At 34.6% G+C, this 21913-nt stretch overlaps 1 protein-coding gene across 1 annotated transcript in view; it reads right to left on the bottom strand.

Moving 5' to 3' along the window:
• Positions 1 to 21913, bottom strand: part of RTKN2 (rhotekin 2) — a 68547-nt gene that overhangs the window by 11863 nt on the left and 34771 nt on the right. The window contains exons 7-9 of the mRNA XM_069460773.1: positions 16572 to 16666; positions 7403 to 7509; positions 6336 to 6467 (exon numbers count right to left, since the gene is read on the bottom strand). Coding sequence (XP_069316874.1) covers positions 6336 to 6467; positions 7403 to 7509; positions 16572 to 16666 — 334 coding nt within the window. The remainder of the gene's footprint in view (positions 1 to 6335; positions 6468 to 7402; positions 7510 to 16571; positions 16667 to 21913) is intronic.

Raw genomic sequence — 21913 nt, 5'->3', positions numbered from 1 at the left:
CTTTTAGGCTTTTCTTCCCTTAATGTGACTATTTCCACAGATGGCTCCCTATGAAAATTAATGAACTAACTTAGCCTTACAGGAAATGCCATTTAGAAGGACGAGAATTATAGTTAGAGAACAGATCCTGTGATCAAAATAACAGAACTATTATTTATATACCTTAGCAGGGGCAAAATTTATGTTTTCACATAATTTTTAATATAACATCTAGCAAAATTATTATTTTTCTAAATCACGACAGAAGACAGCCAGCCAAAAGAGGAAGAACTCTGATTTGTATTTAATGTTTAACATTATTAAGCTTAAAAAGACCTTAGACACTCAGCATTGGAAATATACTAAAAACTAAAAACATCATTCTTAAAAGTTTTATTTGATCCTTACCTGCTATATCAGAAAATACTAAACTGGCATTTATCAAAGACCTTTTGTTTATTTAAAAATACACTAATGGCATGTGTACCCTTAGAAATTTTCAAGGTAAGAAAAACAATTAAAACATCTACCTTATATTAAGAAACCAAGTAATTTTTTAAAACACTGAATAAATAAAAACCTATGAATTTATCATGGTAAGAAAGAGAGGGAGGTAGGGAGAGGAAAGAAGAAAACATTCATTTGCTACTTGTGGAGGGGGTAATACCAACTCCAATACACATTACCAATACCAATATAATACCAGTATGTATCATCAACTTCTTACTCTGAAAATTGGTATTAATAATTAAGATATTAAGCATTTATTCTGCCTTTTCAGAGGGAACTATGTAGTTCATCCCTACTTAATAAGTAAAAGTGTTTCTTTACAAAGGAATGCCAGTTAATATATGCACAAGGAAGGACAGTACAAGAAAATGAGGAATCTCCAATGGGATAACTTATTCAGGCAATGACAATCATAGGTTGCCAGAACCATTATGTAAAAGACTGTTAGACAACAAAAATATTTACAGTGCCAAAGGATCAACTCATTGACTACTTGCTAACTATAAGGAGGAAAGATTACTTTTATGTTGGAGAGACGGCATCACCAACTAGTGAAACAACCTGACATCATGCGTTTACCTCTTAGTGGGATGCTCTGTAAAGTATTTGTCATCATCCAGAAGATATTCAGTTAAAAACTGTTTAAAATAAATATAATCAAGCTACTAGACCTACAGAGGATGCATATACCTGAATAGTCCTGGTGGACTAAAAACATAAGGATATTTTGGGACAATGGGAAAATTTGAATATGAGTTGGATATTAATGACATAACGGAATTATTGAGCTTTTTTATTTTTTAATTTCAAAATGTTATGGGGGTACAAACATTTAGGTTACATACATTGCCTTGTACAGCCTGAGTTAGAGCTACAAGCGTGTCCATTCCAGACAGTGCGCACCCCACCCATTAGGTGTGTATTTGCCAGTGTACTCCTCCTCCCTCCCACCTGCCTGACACCCGATGAATGTTACTTCCATATATGTACACAAGTGTTGATCAGTTAGTACCAATTTGATAGTGAGTACATGTGCTTGTTTCTCCATTCTTGTGATACTTCACTTAGAAGAATGGGCTCTAGCACCAGGGAATTATTATTAATTTAATTAGCTGTTATAATAGTATAATTACATATGTAAATGAAAGACTCCTCTTTTCAAGAGTCACATGTTGAAGTATTCAGGAATAAAGTATCATTATGCTGGAGTCTTATGTTCAAATGGATCAGCAAAAAATATAGATAAGCAAAGAGATAAAGCCAAATATGACAAAATATTAACTGAGGAATCTAGGGGATGTGTACATGGATGGTCACGATGGTATTTTTTTCAACTTTTCTGTATATTTGAATTATTTTATAAGTTGAGAGAATACAAATAAAATTATTTTAATAGGATAAATAATTATATAACAATGTTTTAGAAAGTAAAAATATATTTCTTGAGCGGAACAGCATTTGACATATTTGAATAAGGATATCAGTGACATTCACTATTGAGTGAGAAGTTTTTAGGTGAAGGGAAGGGAAAGGGTTCAAAGGAAACAAGATAGAAGTAGGAGCTACAAAGGGAAAAGTTTCTACATAAAAAAAGACAGGAATCAGCACTGGAGAAAATTAAGATGACAATATCACAAAGCTGGAAAATGGAAGACTGCTATAAGTTTCATCTTTGAGATATGCAATTAAATTATATTTATATATTATACATTACATGTAATAATAATAAATATATCTTCCCAACCTTAACTCTTACCTCGTGTTTTAATTTTAAAATTCTCTTTCGTACTTTACACAAGACTCAAATGTACAATGGAAGAGATAATTAAGTCATCAGTCCTCAACATCAGATATAGCCCACGTTGTCCCCAAGTCTAATGCCACATCTATACAAATTATTAGATTAATAATTTTCCCTTGAATATGTGATAGTCAATGTGGAACGACCACCAGAATCTGTGTCTGCTGATGTCAGTCCTCTTAATCATGGCACTGACTACAGAATCCTGTCAGTTGCCTGCCCATCAGCCTTTATGACTACAAGGAAAAATAAATCAATTTAAAAAGGTCAATTCAGTCAGGCCACATAAACACCATACCACTTTTCTGGAATTAGGTCCTTGTCATCAGAGAGGAAATACAGATGCACTGACTACAATAACAAAGGAGTCTCATTACAAATGTCCTCTTAAATTTAAATGGTAAAGATTCAACATATGTCTAAGCCATTGTCTGTAGGTCTACTGTGGCTTCATGCTCAGAACCTCATTTCAGAGCTAATTTTTACTTTTAAAACTGATTCAAAGTGGGTATGGAGATAGGAAAAAGTCTCATTTTGCCTTCCAAATCTAGTCTAGTGGTATGTCTGTGAGGAAACAGAAGAATTCCTTACATTTTTATCTATTTTTATCCTACCCATTAGGAAAAGCGTGAGCCATATAATTTTCCCTACTAGTTTGGCAAATTCTATTGGCAAATTGATCTCTGAGTCTACTTCTTCACTTGTAAAATAGAAATAATATACTTTAATGTAAAACAGGGCTGCTGCACCTGCTCTGTCCACCTTAAAGGGCTGATACAACAGGAGTTGAATGCCTTGAAGGCTGTCTTCAAATAAAACAAATGCTTTAAAAATATCATTTATTTAGAGTACATTTTAATTTGGTTTATGACTATCCATTTCTGCAGTACAACATGTAAGAAAAGAAAGTGGTAGGATTCCATTTTTACTACCCAGCTATCTAGTAAAAAAACAAATTAGATATAATCATATAGACAGACTGAAATCTTGCCAAAAATATTTAAGCTGAATCTAGCGAAACAATTAGTCACATATAGATTTGGGAACATTCTACAAAGAAAATTGGCCAGGACTTTTAAAAAAAATCAATGTGACGAAAGACATGAATGAATGATTCAATGAATGAATGCAGGAGATGAAGGGCACAATTTAGATGAAAGGAAACAAAAGACATGTTGACTAGATCTAATTTGTAATCCTTGATGCGGTCCTGGATCAAACAACAAATAAGAATTAGAAAGAACATTTTGGGGACAATTGGGGCAATGTGCTCTGTATATTAGATAATATCACGTCAAAAATAAATTTCTTGAGTGTGACAATAATATTATGGCTATGAAGAAAATGTCCTTGGTTTTAGGAAAGCATGCTGAAATACTCAGGGAAGAAATGTTACATTGTTTGCAACTGATTTTCAAATGGTTCAGAAAAAATATTTTAAGTAGAGAGTAAGCAAATGTGGCGAAACATTAACAAAAGCTTTAGAGTCTAGGTACAGGTATACAGGGGCTCATTATTCTATTTAAACTTTTCTGTACATTTGAGTTTTTCAGAAGACATTTGAACTTTTCAGAAGAACTTTTTTCTAGCCTAAGAACTTTCCTGAGCATGAAGCCACAGTAGACCTATAAACAATGGCTTAGACATATGTTGAAAAGACATATGTGGAAAAGTGGGAAGAAAGAGAACACTACATAAACAAAACAATTAGTTGGCAAGTAATTAAAGAAGTATGTCAATTTTTCATTAATAAAATTATATATTTCAAAAACTTAATTTTCTAAACCAAAATAAATTCATTATAATATTGATTTGCTATTTATTTATATTACTTAAAGCAACACTAATCTTGCTAATAATAAACAAAACAGTTAAATTAGGTGGACTTAATTATATATAAAAGGTCTTACTAAAAATTTCCTTTCTTTTTCCATTTTTTAGATATTTCACTTAGGAGAATGGTCTCCAGTTCCATCCAGATTATTGCAAAAGATATTAATTCATTTTTTATATGGCTGAGTAGTACTCCATGGTATACATATACCACATTTTATTAATCCATGTACTCACTATTAAATTGGAACTAACCGATAAGCACTCATGTGCACAGATGGAAGTAAAACTCAACGGAAAACATGAAGGTTGGGGGGTGTGTGGAGGGGATGGGTGAAATCATACCTAACGGGTACAATGTACACTATCTGGGTGATGGGCACACTTATAACTTTGACTCAAGCAGTGCAAAAGCAATTCATGTAACCAAAATATTTATACCCTTATAATATTCTGGAATTTTTAAAGAAATTTCCTTTTAGGTAAGAAGCAGCATAGTTTCTAAAAAGCAGGATAGAAATAGATAAAAGTGTTATTGAAAAATATCATGGAAATAAACTTAATGAATTTATAGATTAGCAGACTGGTACCCACATATTTTCAGGAGTACCACCATTATATTTAAGGACATACAACTTTACATTTTTTTTTAAAAGAAAATTTCAAAGACAAAGAGAACATAAATGATGGCTCATATTTTACCATGTACTTCAATTCAACCACCCCAAAGGCAAGCAAAGTAAAACAATTAGAAACAATGAGGTGCAGTCCATAGGTAAAAATAACAAGATATTTTGCTACAGAAATACCATTAAAGTATCCTAGGGTAGAAATGCTATTAAAAGGGGTGGAAAGTGGGAATGGTTAATGAGTGAAAAAATGTAGTTATTAATAGATAGAATTCATTATTGTTCATTAATGAATGAACAATATCTGATAGCACAAGAAAGTGACTATAGTCAACAATAAGTTATAGTATACTTTAAAATAACTAAACAAGTAGAATTGGAATGTTCCTAACACAAAGAAATGACAAATGCTTAAGGTTATGGATACCTCAATTACCCTGATTTGATCACTATACATTGTAGGTCTGTATCAAAACATTACATATGGCATGGGGGTTCATGCCTGTAATCCCAGCACTTTGGGAGGTCAAGGCAGGAGGTTGAGACCAGGAGTTCAAGACACAGTGGGACCCCATGTCTACAAAAGTAAAAAAAAAAAAATTAGCCTACAGTGATTGTGCACAATTGTCATCCCAGCTACTCAGGAGGCTGAGGCAGGAAGACTGCTTTAGCCCAGGAGTTTAAGGTTATAGTGAGCTATCACTGCACCACTACACTCCAACCTGGGTGACAGAGCAAGACCCTGTCTCTAAATCAATCAATCAATCCATCAAATCACACATACATCAAATATGTATAACTATTATATACCCATAATAACTAAAAATAAAAAATCATAAAATAAAAAATTCTTTAAATTATTAATGTAACATATTGGATCAAATTTTAAAAAAGGAAAAGAAAACCCCTCTAATCAACAATAGACTTAAAATAGTGAAATAAAAGAAACTAAATCTGCCTTGTACTGGAAAATTTTCCTACATTATTTTAGGTGAAAAATTATAGCTAAATTTCAATAGTCTCTTTTGCATCAAACCAGTATATATATACTTGACAGATTCTCTAGGTGGTGTAGTACTACTTTTTAAGTGCAGTGTAAGCATTCAACTATTCTAAATGGATTGTCAGGCTTTCTTGTCCTGACAGAAGGTTGGAGAATTGCCCATCAATCCCATAAGAAATCAGAAAGTATAGTCAGGAATGTCTTTGTATGGCTTCATTTGAATACTAACTAGAAAGAGCACGACTGTAACATGAGCTAACAATTTATGTTTATATAATATCTTAAATAAATTCAGGGAAAATTTAAATATTCTGTTAATATGGAGTTGCATTCTCTGCTTTAAAACCTATTTACTGTATAGATTTCCATTACTATGTTTTTTTAGGAAATGTATGGTATTTCCTTTAACGAATAAGTTCTGTAATGGAAAGAAAAATAAGAACAGATTAAATTATCTTTATGATCTAACTTGTTTTTACCAGTCTTTCCTTTTTCTTTATAAGATGGCAACAATGTGAATTGTATAGGCAAGAACAAACTTCATAATGAATCTTTATTTTCAAAATAACATTTCATTTACCTTATTAATGGGCACTATCAAAGTGGGTTCCACTTTAGCTTCAATTTCTTCTGGACTGTAAAAACAATAGAGTTTACCCCCTCTCAAGACGCAATACAGCCTTCTCCAACTAATCAGACCTTCTACTATTTGCTGAAAGAAAAAAAAAAAAAATCAAGAAACTATCAACTTTTATTACTTTAACTCTAAATTCATCAAAATACTTATCAAAGTTAAATTAGTTATTTAGCATTTATAAAATGTGATAGAATTACCCACTAATTTGCTATCCAATAAGTATAGCTGCCCCAAATCCAAGAGTAAGTTAATATCAGAAAAGTTTGGAATTCTCAAAAGCGTTAAGCAAAATGGTGGTAACGGTTACCATATAACTTTTCCACACATAAAATCATAAATCAATGCAGTTTCACAAAAGCTAGTCTATTAAAAATTAGTGCTTAGAATTCCACAGCAATTCATCAAGTGACTCAGGAAAATTATAAAAATAACTCTCAATGTTCAAAATATAATTTTCCCTTACTCTTCTCAAAGCATTGGAAAATGTTGACTACCCTGTAAGAATGCAAATTTTCTTTCCTCCTAATGGAATCTTTTAGAAAAAGCTATTGATTCATTGAAGCCCACAATTAATTATTTACTGAATATAAATAACCGTGGTTATAAATAAATCAGGAGTAGGCGGCACAGAGGCAGCTTTGGAAGCTCAGAGGCCTAAACTGTGCCAAAAGCTGTCTGCCAGAAAGGCCTTCGTGTGAGAGGTGTTAAGCAGCCCTCGTTGGTTTCCACAAGGAGCCCTCTGCTGCTGATTACCCTGTTACTGCTACTCATGAAGCAGAGGAGCGTGGCGAGGTAGCTCCTCAGCCATCAAAACTGCACTGGACCCCTCCCCTTGCCATCTTTTCCACCCCTGCATCCTCCACAGTTTATATCTGATAACATTTAGAAAACTGACATTTAAAAAAGACTTAAAAAAAATACTTCTCAAAATTAGAAGGTCAAACGACTGCCAGTATATTAAGATTTAAATTGGAGCTACAATTGTTGTAGGATAGTTAAAGTCCTCTAACCTGCTGATTAAGAAATCCTGCAAATGCATCCTCAGCCATACAAGCTGGCTGGGCGACTAATCGGCAGCACATGTTGCCATATAGGGGAAGCCAAAATGAACACTCCTCTATTTAAAGGAGAAAGGAAAAAAGTCAAGTTACAAATATATGTTTATTTAAGGTCATTATACATTTAGATCTTTCTATTTTTCTCCTTTTACATTTTTTTGCTTTACACAAGAACATATTTTACAATTACTTTCATGTAAAAAAATCATCCTATTCAAATACCAGTACCATATTTAGTGACCAAATCAAATATAATAAAGTTAAAAAGACAGGATGATATTAAATCAATAAGTTTTAGCATCTTATCAGCTGGAATAAGCATCAACAGTTTAGTCTCTTGATCTTGTCTGATCTTACAGTAATTATTCAATGGAGATTATTCAGCGAATATAAGTAACCTCATTTAATATAAAAAACATTCTAACAAAATAATTTATATTTGTCAAATTTTACTTTTTGCTCTGATTTTCATATGATTAGCAAGGTGACCCTCTGAATAAAACATTTCGGAGAACAACTTAAGATAATTTAATAAATATTTTTGGCCCCTCCTCTTCCTGAACAATTCAGTCATAAACCATTAGGTAGAGCCTCCAACATGGGCGTCGGTGCCAGGGCTGTGGCAGGAGCTGTGGTGTGCTAGGACTGGGTGCTGGAGCCAAGCAGGCCGAGAAGGGTTAGCAGGAGGGCTGCCTGCAGGAGGTACCAGTGCCTGAATGGGCTGAGAGGGCAATTACACAGAGGCACAGCCTAGATTGGGGAGTCTATCCCGACGAAGCAGGGTGAGGAGGGTGTCCCTGTGCAAGGATAGCCTGAGGTGGAGAATTAGAGCTCAGGGGGAATCTTTACTCAGAGGATGGCCTGGTGTGGGGGAGTCAGGGCCCAAACAGAGTGAGGAGGGTCTTCATGGGGGGTGATGGCGGGTGGCTGCTTGATGTGAGATGCCAGAACCCAAGAAGAATAAGCAAAGTGTCCACATTTGGGCAGGAGCCCAGGCATCGGAGTCAGAATCTTATTTACTTACACATGTGTCAAACTCAGAACAACAGTGTGTCAGAGCCCTAAGTCAAGTCAGAAGGGCATCCAGGGTTCCTTGGAGAAATGGCTGATTCCAGGGATGGGGGAGAGAAAGTACGTGATGAGCTGGAATATCTCAATATGCCGTAAAGCATGGAAATGCTCAAAAGAATGATGGGAATGTATCAAAAAGACACAGGGCCATCTTGAATGGGTTCCCACTGGCCAAACTGGGGAAAACTTGAACCTCAAATTAAACAATGTAATGTATTAACATTATGATACACTGAAAAATAGAAAATGTGAGTTTCTACTGATATAAATAAATCAATGTATAAATTGAAAATCTAATAATAGCGCATATTTGACTATTGAACAGCACGTTTGAACTGCATAGGTCCACTTATATGTGGATTTTTCTCCTGCCTCTGCCACCCCTGAGACAGCAACATCAAGCCCCCGCACTCCTCATTCTCTGCCTACTCAATGTGAAGACAATGAGTATGAAGATGATTATGATGATTTACTTCCACTTAATGAATAGTAAATATATTTTCTCTTATGATTTTATTAATAGTATTTTTTCTCTAGCTTACTTTATTGTAAGAATACAGTAAGTAATACATATACAAAATATGTGTTAATTGACTATTTATGTTATCAGGAAGGCCAGTCAACAGTAGGCTATTTGTAATTAAATTTTGGAAGAATCAAAAGTTACATACGAATTTTTGACTGTGCAAGAATTGGCACTCCAAACCCCATGTTGTTCAAGGGTCAACTTTTGCCATAAAGAACATTATTTGGACAATGGGCAATACTTGAACGGAGGCTGAGGATTAGATGTTAGGAATGCATTAATATTCGTTTCTTGACTTGGAGAGTTGTGATGATGTAGGCAAATGTCTTGATAGTAGGGAATATGTATTGACATATTTGGGGGTAATAGACTATCATGTAAACAACTTGCTCTCATATTTTTTTGCGGGAGGGAAGATCTGGAGATTTAAGCTGGGCATGTTGGCATATACCTGTAGTCCCGGCTACTCAGGAGACTGAGGCAGGAGAATCACTTGAGCCCAGAAGTTTGAGGCCAGCCTGGGTAACATAGCAAGACCTCATCTCTAATTAAAAACAACAACAACAAAAAAATCTTGACTTTCAACTTGCAACTTTTCTATAAGCTTCAGATTGTTTAAAAAAGTTATTAAAAAAACATTAAGATACTCCTTTGATGTAGTATAAAGGTAGGTATATAGCTTTCATATGTGTATGGAGGAAAGCATTAAGTAATTTATTCTGTGCGTCAGGGTATAAATAAAAACCTAACATGATCTTTAGTTCACACTGGACCATACAAAAATGATTTCTAAAGTTCTCAATGCACTTCTGTTGGTAGTACCTATAAAATGGATAGCCATTGGCTATAACTACTATTTACCTAAAAGCTTTAGTTACTCTGAAAAAAAAATTGGTAAAAATACAGCTATTTAATACATAGATGCAAGGTAGCCAATGTTTGGTACCAGTTAAAGGAAAAAGAACAGCCTAAATGAAGAGTACAAAGTAAAACAAAGTTTTAAACAACTTCCCTACCTAATATTCTACCATAGAATAGCACATAACAAATGTTCTGAGACTATTCAAAATTTTTTATTAATATCTTTTTAAAGCTATCTTTTAGAAAGAAAGGGGGGCCTGACGTGGGAGAAATAAATGCACACACACAGTACATTCAATGATTCCAAAATGCAGACACAAATAAAAACAATGAGTTATCTTTCCTAAAATAGGCAGAAAATGAAATATAAATTCTACAAAAGCATGCACCTCAGTAATACATGCTAAAATCAACTTTGTGATCCACAAAGTTTGAAAGCAAATTTTTAAAAATATAGGCAATCTCAGATTTATGAATGCTTTATGTTCTAAATATCTGTAAGTTAGTTGTTTTTAAGTTAGAATGAACTTCCTAAAGAAACAGAATCATAAATGATGATTAGATTCTCAGACCAGTCCATAAGTTTATGCAATCAATAATCATCTGGAACCTAAATACCACATGTAACAATGTGTGTGTCTGGTAAAATAAGTTCAGATTTCATGGCATGCCAAGAAAATTAATTCCTTCCTGACTGTAGTCCTTGAAAAGGAATAATGGGACGTCCTTGCCACATATCCAGCAATCACCTGTTACTTTTAACCTAGGTTTCTTTACAGCTCAGGACCACTGTGGAATAAAATGTGGAGTTGCAGCTTCTCTATCCTACTACTGACAAGAAATATGGCCTATAGGCTACTCACACAACCTATCTGAATATTAATTTTTCATTTTTAAAAATATCACCTATCTTAAGTAGGGGGGTTGTTATGAAAATCAATTAAGATGCTTCTCATAAGTTTATATCCAGGGTACTCTCACTCCTCAAACCACACCTTTTCCATTTTTCAATGCTGCCTCTCAGTGCTTGTGCAACATATCAATCAAAATACTGAATTTTTCTTTTCTAACTAAGGGAGGTATGAGGACAAGATGAAATGAAACAGAAAATAAAGGCTTTAACTAATTCATCCATAGTTTCAAATGGGGAACAAAAAGGAGCTTAAAAACGACGACAACAACAAAACCAAAATAGGCAGGAGAAAGAATCCAGATAACATCTCAGTTCTGCGTGACTCAGTCACTTCATAATGTGGTTTCATTATCTTATAAAAAGTATAAAAATTTCTTGGTGGCAAATATAAAGCTCAAGATACCCTTTGGGCTGTTTCCTTCAATAACAGGAATAATTAAATTGAGTTATAATTTTTCAAAACCTTGTATCTCCTCTTAATTTTATAGTATTTGGTAGATATTGGCATAACTTTATTTAAGAAAACCCATTATATATTAACATAAAGACTTAACTTTGATTTATACATACTTCTTAGGAATATACCTATTACATAAAAAGAAGCATACAGTTTTATGTTTCTTAAAATTTGTTCTGTGAAATCTACATGTTCCAATGTCAACAGTTTTGGGGTTTTATTGTTTTATGCACAGGTCTTTTCACAGTCTTTAATATGCATGCCCTGTGTTTCTTTGAGAGAGCTATAACACATAACTTCCATGCTTACTTGCCCATGAGTATTCTGTTGAAGGAGAATCCAGTAATATCTTACAGGACACTGAAGACAACTGAGGAATCACTGTTAAAATTGATGCTCCCTTTGTGAATTTTATCCCTTTCTACTACTTTTCAGATGATTTGTTTGAAAGAATGGGGCCTTTCATCAACTTCATTATCTTCACACATCATAATGTTTTGGTCTTTGGGTACTTTAATAGTCATCCTGCCCGACAGTAAAGCATAGCACAAAGAACACAGCCTGTCGTGGACTGTCTAAGGTCTGGCTCGACCACTTGCTAGCTACGTGATCTAGCATGTTACCTTCTCTAAGCTGCATTTTACCCACCTGTAAAATGTAAATGACAATACAACGAGGAACTTGTGAAGGTCACAGAACTAGCCAGTGGTAGAACTAAAATATAAACCTAAGAGCTATGGATCCCCACTATTAATCACTTTATTATAATGTTTCCTTATAACTACACCTCACAAAGTGTTAAGAGTAAAAACTGCTTTAAAAATATTTAGAACAGTTTCTAGCACATTATAGGCACTAAACGTATGGTGGCAGTACTAATAATTCTAGAGCATTGACAAAAATAGGATAACAACAAACTCTGTTTATCAAATTTCCTGATAAAACTGATAATGCAAATACTGTTGCAGACTTTAGGTTTCTGGTGATGGCAGGCCAGACTGTTCAGGCCAATCTTCCCACTGAAAACTAAAAATGCTGAATAAAATATATTGTAAAAATATTCCTCAAACAAGACTATAAGAAATTTCCAGGACAAACCTGAAGATTAATGAAAACCACCAAGTTAAGTGAGCACAGAAGCTGTGTCTATCCTGAAAACATTTACCAATCCCATCAAATCTGAACTTATGATTTAACGATCCTGCAAGATGAGGAAGAAGAGAAATCAAAGTCCAGGGTCTGCCCAATGGATCAGTTTAGAGATTCTCTGCATACTAAGCTGATATCCCAAAGAGATCACCAGCAATGTAGCGGTGAACTAGATGTAAACCAACCCTGCTATCCAGATTCCCATTGTCTGGGGCTGAGAGTAGAGTTTGGGTTGGGAGGAGTCTAGAGACACTCAGACATGGTCCTTAGGCCGGGCGCGGTGGCTCACGCCTGTAATCCTAGCACTCTGGGAGGCCGAGGCGGGTGGATTGCTCAAGGTCAGGAGTTCGAGACCAGCCTGAGCGAGACCCCGTCTCTACTAAAAATAGAAAGACATTATATGGACACCTAAAAATCTATATAGAAAAAATTAGCCGGGCATAGTGGCGCATGCCTGTAGTCCCAGCTACTCGGGAGGCTGAGGCAGTAGGATCGCTTAAGCTCAGGAGTTTGAGGTTGCTGTGAGCTAAGCTGACACCACGGCACTCACTCTAGCCTGGGCAACAGAGTGAGACTCTGTCTCAACAAAAAAAAAAAAAAAAAAAAAAAAAAAAAAAAGACATGGTCCTTGCATAAAGTGGGACTGGACTGACAATACCTCCAGGTGCCTGACAGAAGCAAATAGAAATACCCGGCATCAATTTATTCCTAATATGCAAAATTTCAATTACATGGACAGGTGTATGAAGATAACCAGACATTCAAGGACTCAAGATACCATGAGTGAGAACTAGTTAAAAAAAAAAAGACCTAGAAAGACTTTAGATATCTCAATTATTAGACACAGACTATAAAATAACTATGCTTACTCTTTTATTAAAAACATAAAAGATAATATTAATGTATTTAGTGTATAGAAAGTGACACAGAAGATTTGAAAAAGTCAAATAGAACTACTAGAGCTGAGGAACATGATAACTAAAATGAAGAACCTAGTATATGGGTTTAATAGTAGATCAGACAGAGCTGCAGAGGGAATAAGGGAAAGGAAGACAGGTCATAAAAATATCCACAGAAGCACCAAAGACAGACAAAAAGATGAAAACTACATCATAAATGGCAAGAAACATAAAGGATACAGTGAGAAAGACTAAAATAGGTTTAATGGACATGCAAGAGGAGAAACACAAGAAAATGGAGCATAGGCTGTCTCAATAGATGAGATTTTGTCCAAACAGATGAAGTACATCCGTCAACAACTTAAAGATGCTCAAGGAGTCCCAAGCAGCATAAATAAAAATAAATTATACACATAATATATCACAGTGAAATTTTAGAAAACCAAAGAGAAAATAAAAAGAAAGATTACATTCACAAAAGTAACACGATGATAAATAATTTTCAACAACCAGTAATAAAAGTCAGAAAATAGTGCAATTATATTTTTAATATTCAGAAAGAATTAAAATGGCCAAACTTCTATATCTTGTAAAAAAAAAATACGCTTTCAATAATGAAGCAAAATAACATCATCTTCAAGCAAACAAAAAGAACCAAGAAGTTTGACACCAGCAGAACATACTAAAAGAAATTCTAAGGATTTCTCTACCTCATACAGAAAGAAAAATTATCCCAGATGTAAAGTATAAGATACAAGTAGTACAAAGAAATATGTTAGATAAATCTTTAAAAGTTTTAAATACATAAAACATCTTGTAAAATTTAAAAAATAAACAGAATTATAATATATAACAATAGCATATAAGTTAGGGAAATGGCGATTAACTGTTCTGAAGTCTTTGCATTATTTGATAAAAAGGTAAAACTATCTTTTAATTTTAGACTTTCATAAGTATGACTAATGACATTTTGGGGGATAATTTCTAAAAGATGAGAAAAAGAATGTATAACTTTAATTACAACAGGGGAAAAACTGAAAAGATAAAAGTAATCAATCCTTAAAAAGGTAAAACACACACACACACACACACACACACACACACAAAATATGCCAGGTGTGAGCCACCACGCTCGTAATCCTAGCACTCTGGGAGGCCAAGGCAGGAGGATCACTTGAACTCAGGAGTTCAAGACCAGCGTGAGCAAGAGCAAGACCCCTCATCTCCAGTAAAAAATAGAAAAAAAATTAGTCGGGCAACTAAAAATAGAAAAAATTAGCTGGGCGTGGTGGTATATGCCTGTAGTCCCAGTTACTTGGGAGGCTGAGGCAGGAGGATCGCCTGAGCCCAGGAGTTTGCTGTTGCCGTGAGCTAGCCTGACGCCATGGCACTCTAGCCTGGGCAACAGAACAAGACACTGTCTCCAAAACAAAACCAAAATCAAAAACAAAAACAAAACAAAACAAGATAACCATGAATAGGTAGGACAAATAGAAAACAGAAGTTATAGCAGATTTCACCCCAGATATATAGCTATTTGATATTAAATACAAAGGGACTAAAGCTTCAGTAAAAAAAAGACTGTCAAATTCTATAAAAATTAAAATCCAATATAATGCTGGTTGAAGAGCACATTTATAACATAAAAGCAAGTACAGTTTGAGGTTAAAGAATAGAAGAAAATACAAAATTTAAAAATTATATTTATCATATAACAAAGGCTCACATTACATAAAGCAAAAATATGCATAACTATGAGAACTAGAAAAATCCACAATCATAGCAGATCTCATCACACCTCTTGCAGTAATATAGAATATACAGACTAGAGTCATTATTCCTAACAAATAATTTGTACATATAGAACACACTAGTGAATAATAAAACTGACCAATGTATTGTAAAAATGAGAATAAAAATACAGAGAAGGCACAAAAAGCCAACACCAGCAAAGAGAAGAGGGGAACAATGCTACAGAGGCTAAAGACATCCAATATAGAGAAGGATATTGTAGAAAATTTAATGCTTGTCAACATAAAATTTTAGATCAAATGTATATGTATCTATGAAAACATAACTTACTGGAACTAACTCAAGAAATAAAAGCTGAAGAACCTTGTAACTATTAAAAATAATTGAATCAATATAATAAATATATATTATTATACAATGAAATACTATAAGCAATGAAATGCATACATACTAAATGATGAACAAAAAGCAAATCACTAGGATGACGTAATTTGATTCCATCCACATAAAGTTCAAACCAGGTAAAACTAAATTGTATTATTCAGGGAAGCACACACAGTGGTAAAACCATAAATAATGCAAGGAAGCAATACCATAAAAGTTTAGATACATGTATACCTAGGGTAACTGAGGGAAAGCAGTGATGGCAATGTTCTATTTCTTGATGTGGAGATAATTATACAGATATTCATCTCAGAATTATTTGTTGAACTGTACATTTCACAAACTTTTCTCTATTTTTAATGTAACTTTTTATTGTGAAACTTAAAAAACATTGGTAGACATAAAATTATCAATCTCATCAGTACATAGCCACCCATCTTTACAACAGCAAGTATAATATAGTACATTTACATATTTTGCCTCAGAAAACCAACAGAAGTAAATAATCCAAATCATATTTCTAAACTAGTTTAACAACACTGCTCTGTATTATTCATTACAAGTAAAATAATCTGGAGAAGTAGAGAGTGCTCATGCTAAGCTTTACGACCCTTCCTAATCACCTAACCCCTTTCTATACTTTGCTATATATTTCTTCTGGGTAAACTATTACTACAACTACCACTATCATCCAGAGAGAAAAGGGTTAAGATCAATTTTGCCCTACCTTCTCTTTTTTATATCCTTTGCTTCCTATCAACAGAAAGGTTGGTTTCTTTGATTTCCAATTTTAAAATGACAGGTCTTTAATTTCCAGGTACAAGAGTAGTGAAATCATCAATTTCAAGTCAAAGATAAGGATTTAGAACACTTGAACACTTTCTGCTCTAAGTTAGCCTCACAAACAAATCTCAGCATAGAGAAAGGAAAATAAACTTTTTTTCCTTTGTGAAAAGGGGATAGACAAATTTGAAAAAACCCACAGAATCACTCATGCCTACATTATTTAAGCCAATATTCATTTGGTGGAAAATATTAAAATTAGAAATTATCACTGTCACCACATATATACAGATATATGTAATAAGTAAAATACATAATGTACTTACCATTTCCATTAATAGACAGATTATGGGTCTTGAAATTATCATCAGCACTTTCCAATGTTAGGGTAGTATGAGCTAGCAAATTATACTTTACACCACTAATAGTGAGAAAGAAGACATGTTTTAAGTATTTTTGTATGTTTTCTATTATGTAAAATATTTAGATGTTCAACAACAAAGTAATAAACCTAATTTAAAAATGGGCAAAGAACTTGAATAGGCATTTCTCCAAAGATGATACACAAATGGCCAATAAAAACATGAAAAGATGCTGAACACCATTAGTCACTAGGGAAATGCAAATCAAAACCACAATGAGATATCACTTCACACCCATTAGGATGGCTATTAGTAAAACAAACAAAAAAACACAAAATAACAAGTGTTGGCTAGGATTTGGAGAAACTGGAACCTTTGTGCATTGCCAGTGGAAATGTAAAATGGTGCAGCCGCTTTGGAAAACAGTATGGTAGTTTCTCAAAAAATTAAAAATAAACTTACTATTAATATATAATCTAGCAATTCTACTTCTAGGTACACACCCAAGAGAACTGGAAGCATGGACTTGAATAAGTATTTGTACACCCTCTTTCATAGTGGCATTATTTACAACAGCCAAAAGGTGAAAAAAACCCAACTGTCCATCCAGGGAAAAACAAAATGTGGTGCATATATATATATAATAGAATATTATTCAGCCTTAAAAAGGAAGAAAATTCTGACACATGCTACAACATGGATGAACCATGAAAAACATTATGCTAAGTAAAACAAGCCAGTCACAAAAGGTTAAGTACTATATGATTTCACTTATAATAGGTACTTATAGTAGTCAAATTCAGAGAAGAAGTACAATGGTGGTTGCCAAAGGCTGGGCATTAGGAGAATGGGGAACTGGTATGTAATGGGTACAGAATTTCAGTTTGGGAAGATGAAAAAGTTCTAGATGATGGTGATGGTTGTATAACAATGTGAACATACTTAGTGTCTCTGAACTGTATGCTCAAAAATGCTTAAAATGGTAAATTTTATGTTATATATATTCTACCACAAAAAATTTCAGATATTATAGAAGATAGATTTATAGTCAATATGTTATTAATCAATTTAGTATGTTTATTTTTTATGACATTTTGTCAATAAAATCTGCAAATTATTTATTTTAACTCACACAAATGTTTTTCTGAAGGGTGTCCATTTATTCATTCAATAAATATTTACTGAACACCTAAAATGTGCCAAGTCCTATGCTAGGAGATGCATATTCAATTGTAAACAAGATTCAGCATTACATTCTGGTGCAGGCAGGAGAAAAAAAAAAGAGTAAGCAGAGGAATAAATCAAATGCCAGTATTTGCAAGTTGTAATGCAATTTTTTCTCTGAAAGAAACAAAGGGGATGAGAAAACTAACGACGTATGTTAGATAGGTGAATTGGGGAAAATCTCTCTAAGGAAGTAACAGTTAGACAGTCATAAAAGGATCTAGCCAAGCAAAGAATGCAGGAAAGTGTTCCAAGCAAAGAGACAGCAGGTACAAAGGGAGGGCTGAAAGTAAACTAGTGTGGCTGGAGCACAGCAGCAAGCAGGAAGCATGGTGCAACACAAGGCTGGAAACATAGGCAGGGACTGGATCACCTAGGCCAGGGCTTGGTGAGCCCAGAAAGAAGGGTGGATTTAATTCTAAGAGTAATGAGAAGTCATGGAAAGTTGTTAAGGGGAATGATAGGATCTGATTTACATCAATTTGCCAGGAACAAAGACTGTCTTCTTGATGAAACTCTAGCCTGGTTCCTCTGAGTCCTATTCTCAACTAGACCCCATCCATGGCCTATAAAGACTTGAACAAAACAACAAAACACTAACATTGTCTCTAACAGCTTAAGCGTGCATTCCTAGGATGTCCTTAGACCCTCTTAAAATGCCTGCCTGAGAAAATTCAAGGCTGTCCAAAGAATCTACTGTTTGTTTCAGACAAGACCTAAAGAAAGAGTCCTTGTCTCCTAATCTCTGTGGGAGGGTAGCAGCCTAACTTTGCTAAGTACCAGCTAGCACGTCCAGATGGTTGTACGTGGACCAAGTACCCTCCCACTGTTTGGAAATTTTTACTTCTCTGACTGAGCCCAGTTCACCCCTTCCCTATTTCCTCATCCTCCCTTTAAAACGTCCAATTATCTCCACACAAATCAAAGTTGAACACAGTTCTTGCCGGACTGTTCTCCCTATTGCAATAGGACATTACTGATTAAAATCTACCCTTACCACTTTAGCTAGTGTCCAGCTTTGCTTATTTCTGACAGAATGAATCTCCTTCTTCTGGCTATCTACTTCAAAGATTTGGGGGTTTTATCAATAATGAGGGAAAATGGAGGACTTCACTATTAATTCAATTTCTTTATTATAGCTCCCTTTAGGGTATTTATGTTAAAATAGCACTCTTGCCAAAATATCTAGAAATTCTGGTGATGAATTTCATATCCTGGTACCTTCTGTGGTGATAAAAAGTGAAGTTTTGTTCAATAACAACTGTATTTGCTGTGCTAGTAATCTTATTTCATTACTTTTCTTGGTTTTATTATTTATTTTCCAAAATAGTTAAATCTCAAAATGCAAAACATCAGAGTACATTAAAAAAATGACATAGATATAGAAGAGATTGATGTCTGATAGGAATTTTTATTAATTGTGCCAGGTGATATATTTCATAAACCTTTTTCTCTTACTAAATCTTTAATAAAATTTTTATTACAAAGAAAAATATGCATACATTAGTAGGTATGCAACGCATACATGAGTCTATTCAATAAATAAAAGCATATTCCATAGACTGGTACTCCTTGCCTACTGGTTTTAATAAACCACCATTATAGACCAGAGATATCTCTCAATACCCAATGTTTTAATTTACGTTTTTGTCTTTAAATCTCAAAATAAATTTTTACAACAAAATGCACAAGTAAAATTTCAAGTTACATTCTGAATACAATTGGTGTAATGTCAGACTTTTTGAAAAGTTTACTAAGTACCAATAAATCTCCACTGCTGCTAGAACTGAAAGGCAAAGCCTCACAGGGTGGAACATTCTCTGCTATTATTCACTCATCTTGAACACATTCTACAGTGAATTTCATAATTAGCTCTTATTTTTGCCTGGTGTTTGAGTCCCAAAAACGTTAAGGAAGTATTCAAAAAAACTGTGGAGAAAGAAAGTAATGGAGAACAGTAAGTATAATGGAAAAGTAACTATTACTAGATACAAAATTGCTGATTAACAATTCTATTAGTCCTCTATGTCTTCCTTCCTGCCCTGTTGCCCTCCTATCCCTCTCCTCCAAAAAAAAAAAAAACAAACCCCAAAAATCATATTAGTTATTTGGTTATCAGAGTATAACATGTTAAGGATTATCCCAACATGACAATTTGTCCCTGACATATAGGTTTTGTGGAACTATATTTTAGAGAACTAGATGAGAATTTTAAATTGATAAAGCATTATAAATTATCTCAATTAAGATAATGGGAAATAGACTCCCTGTTAGCATTTTAGTGCAGAATGTTATTTTCAGAAAACGATTATTGACAATAAATAGAAGAGTTGCCTGCATTTGGCAGGCACTGTTCTAGGTGCTGAGGCTACAATAATCAACAAAATGGGGGGAAGGAGTAACAGGGAGAAGTCCTTCTCTCTTATAAAAGAAGAAAGACACACAGATGAACGTATAATTTTATCAGATCCACGAGGCTAAGCATGGTAAGGCAATGAAGGTGATGAGAAAGTGTTATTTCAGATGAACAAAGGAGAGCAAGGTCTATCAGCAAAAAGTAACATTTGAGCAAAGACCTGAAAGAAAGAAATGGGCCATCAGAACAGAAGAATGAGCATTTCAGGCAGAGGACAGTAAGTATAAAGGCTAAGGTGAGCATATGCTAAGTATGTTTGAAAAGCCACAAGGAGGCCCGTGTGGCTACAGTATAGTGAGGGACAGAGAGAGTAACATGAAATGCCCAAAAGGTAAGTGGGGGCAACACTATACACTGCAGTCCTGGTAGGGCATGATAAGGACACTGGATTTTATTGAGTGAGATGTGAAGCAAATGGTGAGTTTTGAGCAGAGGCATGTTCTGTGATTTTTGACTTGTATCATAATTAAATGATCCCTCTGGCTGCTGTGCGGGGAACAGACCACAGCACAGGTGCCAAGAGTAAACATGGAGACAACCACCTAGGAGTCTACTGCAATTGACTAGGCAAGAGCTACTGCAGACCTGGGATAGAGTAGTCATGGTAGAGTGGTGATATTAATAAATGGTAAGAATCCTGGCCGGGCATGGTGGCTCATGCCTGTAATCCTAGCACCCTGGGACGCTAAGGTGGGAGGATCACTTGAGGTCAGGAGTTCGAGACCAGCCTGAGCAAGAGCAAGGCCCCACCCAACCCCGCCCCTCATCTCTAGTAAAAATAGAAAAAAAAAATTAGCTGGGCAACTAAAAATAGAAAAAATTATCCAGGCATGGTGGCACATGCCTGTAATCCCAGCTACTTGGGAGGCTGAGGCAGGAGGATGGCCTGAGCCCAGGAGTTTGAGGTTGCTGTGAGCTAGGCTAACACCATGACACTCTAGCCCAGGTGACAGTGTAAGACTGTCTTCAAAAAAAGAAAAAGAATCCTGATATTTTCTTAGAGTTGACTTAATGTGAACATGCAATGTAAAAGGAAAGAATTAAGGATATCTTCAAGGTTTTTGGTCCACGCAACTAGAAAAATGGAATTGTTATTAACTGAAATGAGGCAGATTGAGAAAGAAATAGGTACAGGAAGTAAGAATTTAGTTTTGGGCAAGTAATTTTGAGATTGTTTTAAATATTTAGATGTACTATACGGTAAGCAGCTGTATATATGAGTCTAGAGTTAGGAGAGGAATAGGTATGGAGATAATAAATTTGGACATTACTAGTATATAGATGAAATTTAATGAAAGTCAGAAAGTTAAGTGAAGTCCAAGGACCAAATACTGGGACACAAGGACTCTATCATTTCAGCTTAAGTTAAAGAGCAATGAACAAAGGAGATAGGCAAGGAACAAAAAGTCACGGAAGTAGAAGAAAAACCAAGAAAGTGATATCCTAGAAGGCAAGTAAAAAATTATTTCAAGGAGAGTGATCATTTGTGTTACTGCTGAAATGTCCAAGTAGAAGAACACCAATAACTGACCATCAGATGTGGCAACATGTAGATCACTGCTGACTCTGACAAGAAACTTCTGAGGATGCGATGGAGGTAATATGAGGGAAGCCAACAGAAATGGTCCAAGAGAATATGGGAGGAGAGGAAGTGGAAACAGGAATA

Source organism: Eulemur rufifrons, chromosome 28 (genome assembly GCF_041146395.1).
Source record: "Eulemur rufifrons isolate Redbay chromosome 28, OSU_ERuf_1, whole genome shotgun sequence".
Classification (NCBI taxonomy): Eukaryota; Metazoa; Chordata; class Mammalia; order Primates; family Lemuridae; genus Eulemur; species Eulemur rufifrons.
This window is presented reverse-complemented; position numbering and strand designations above follow the sequence as displayed.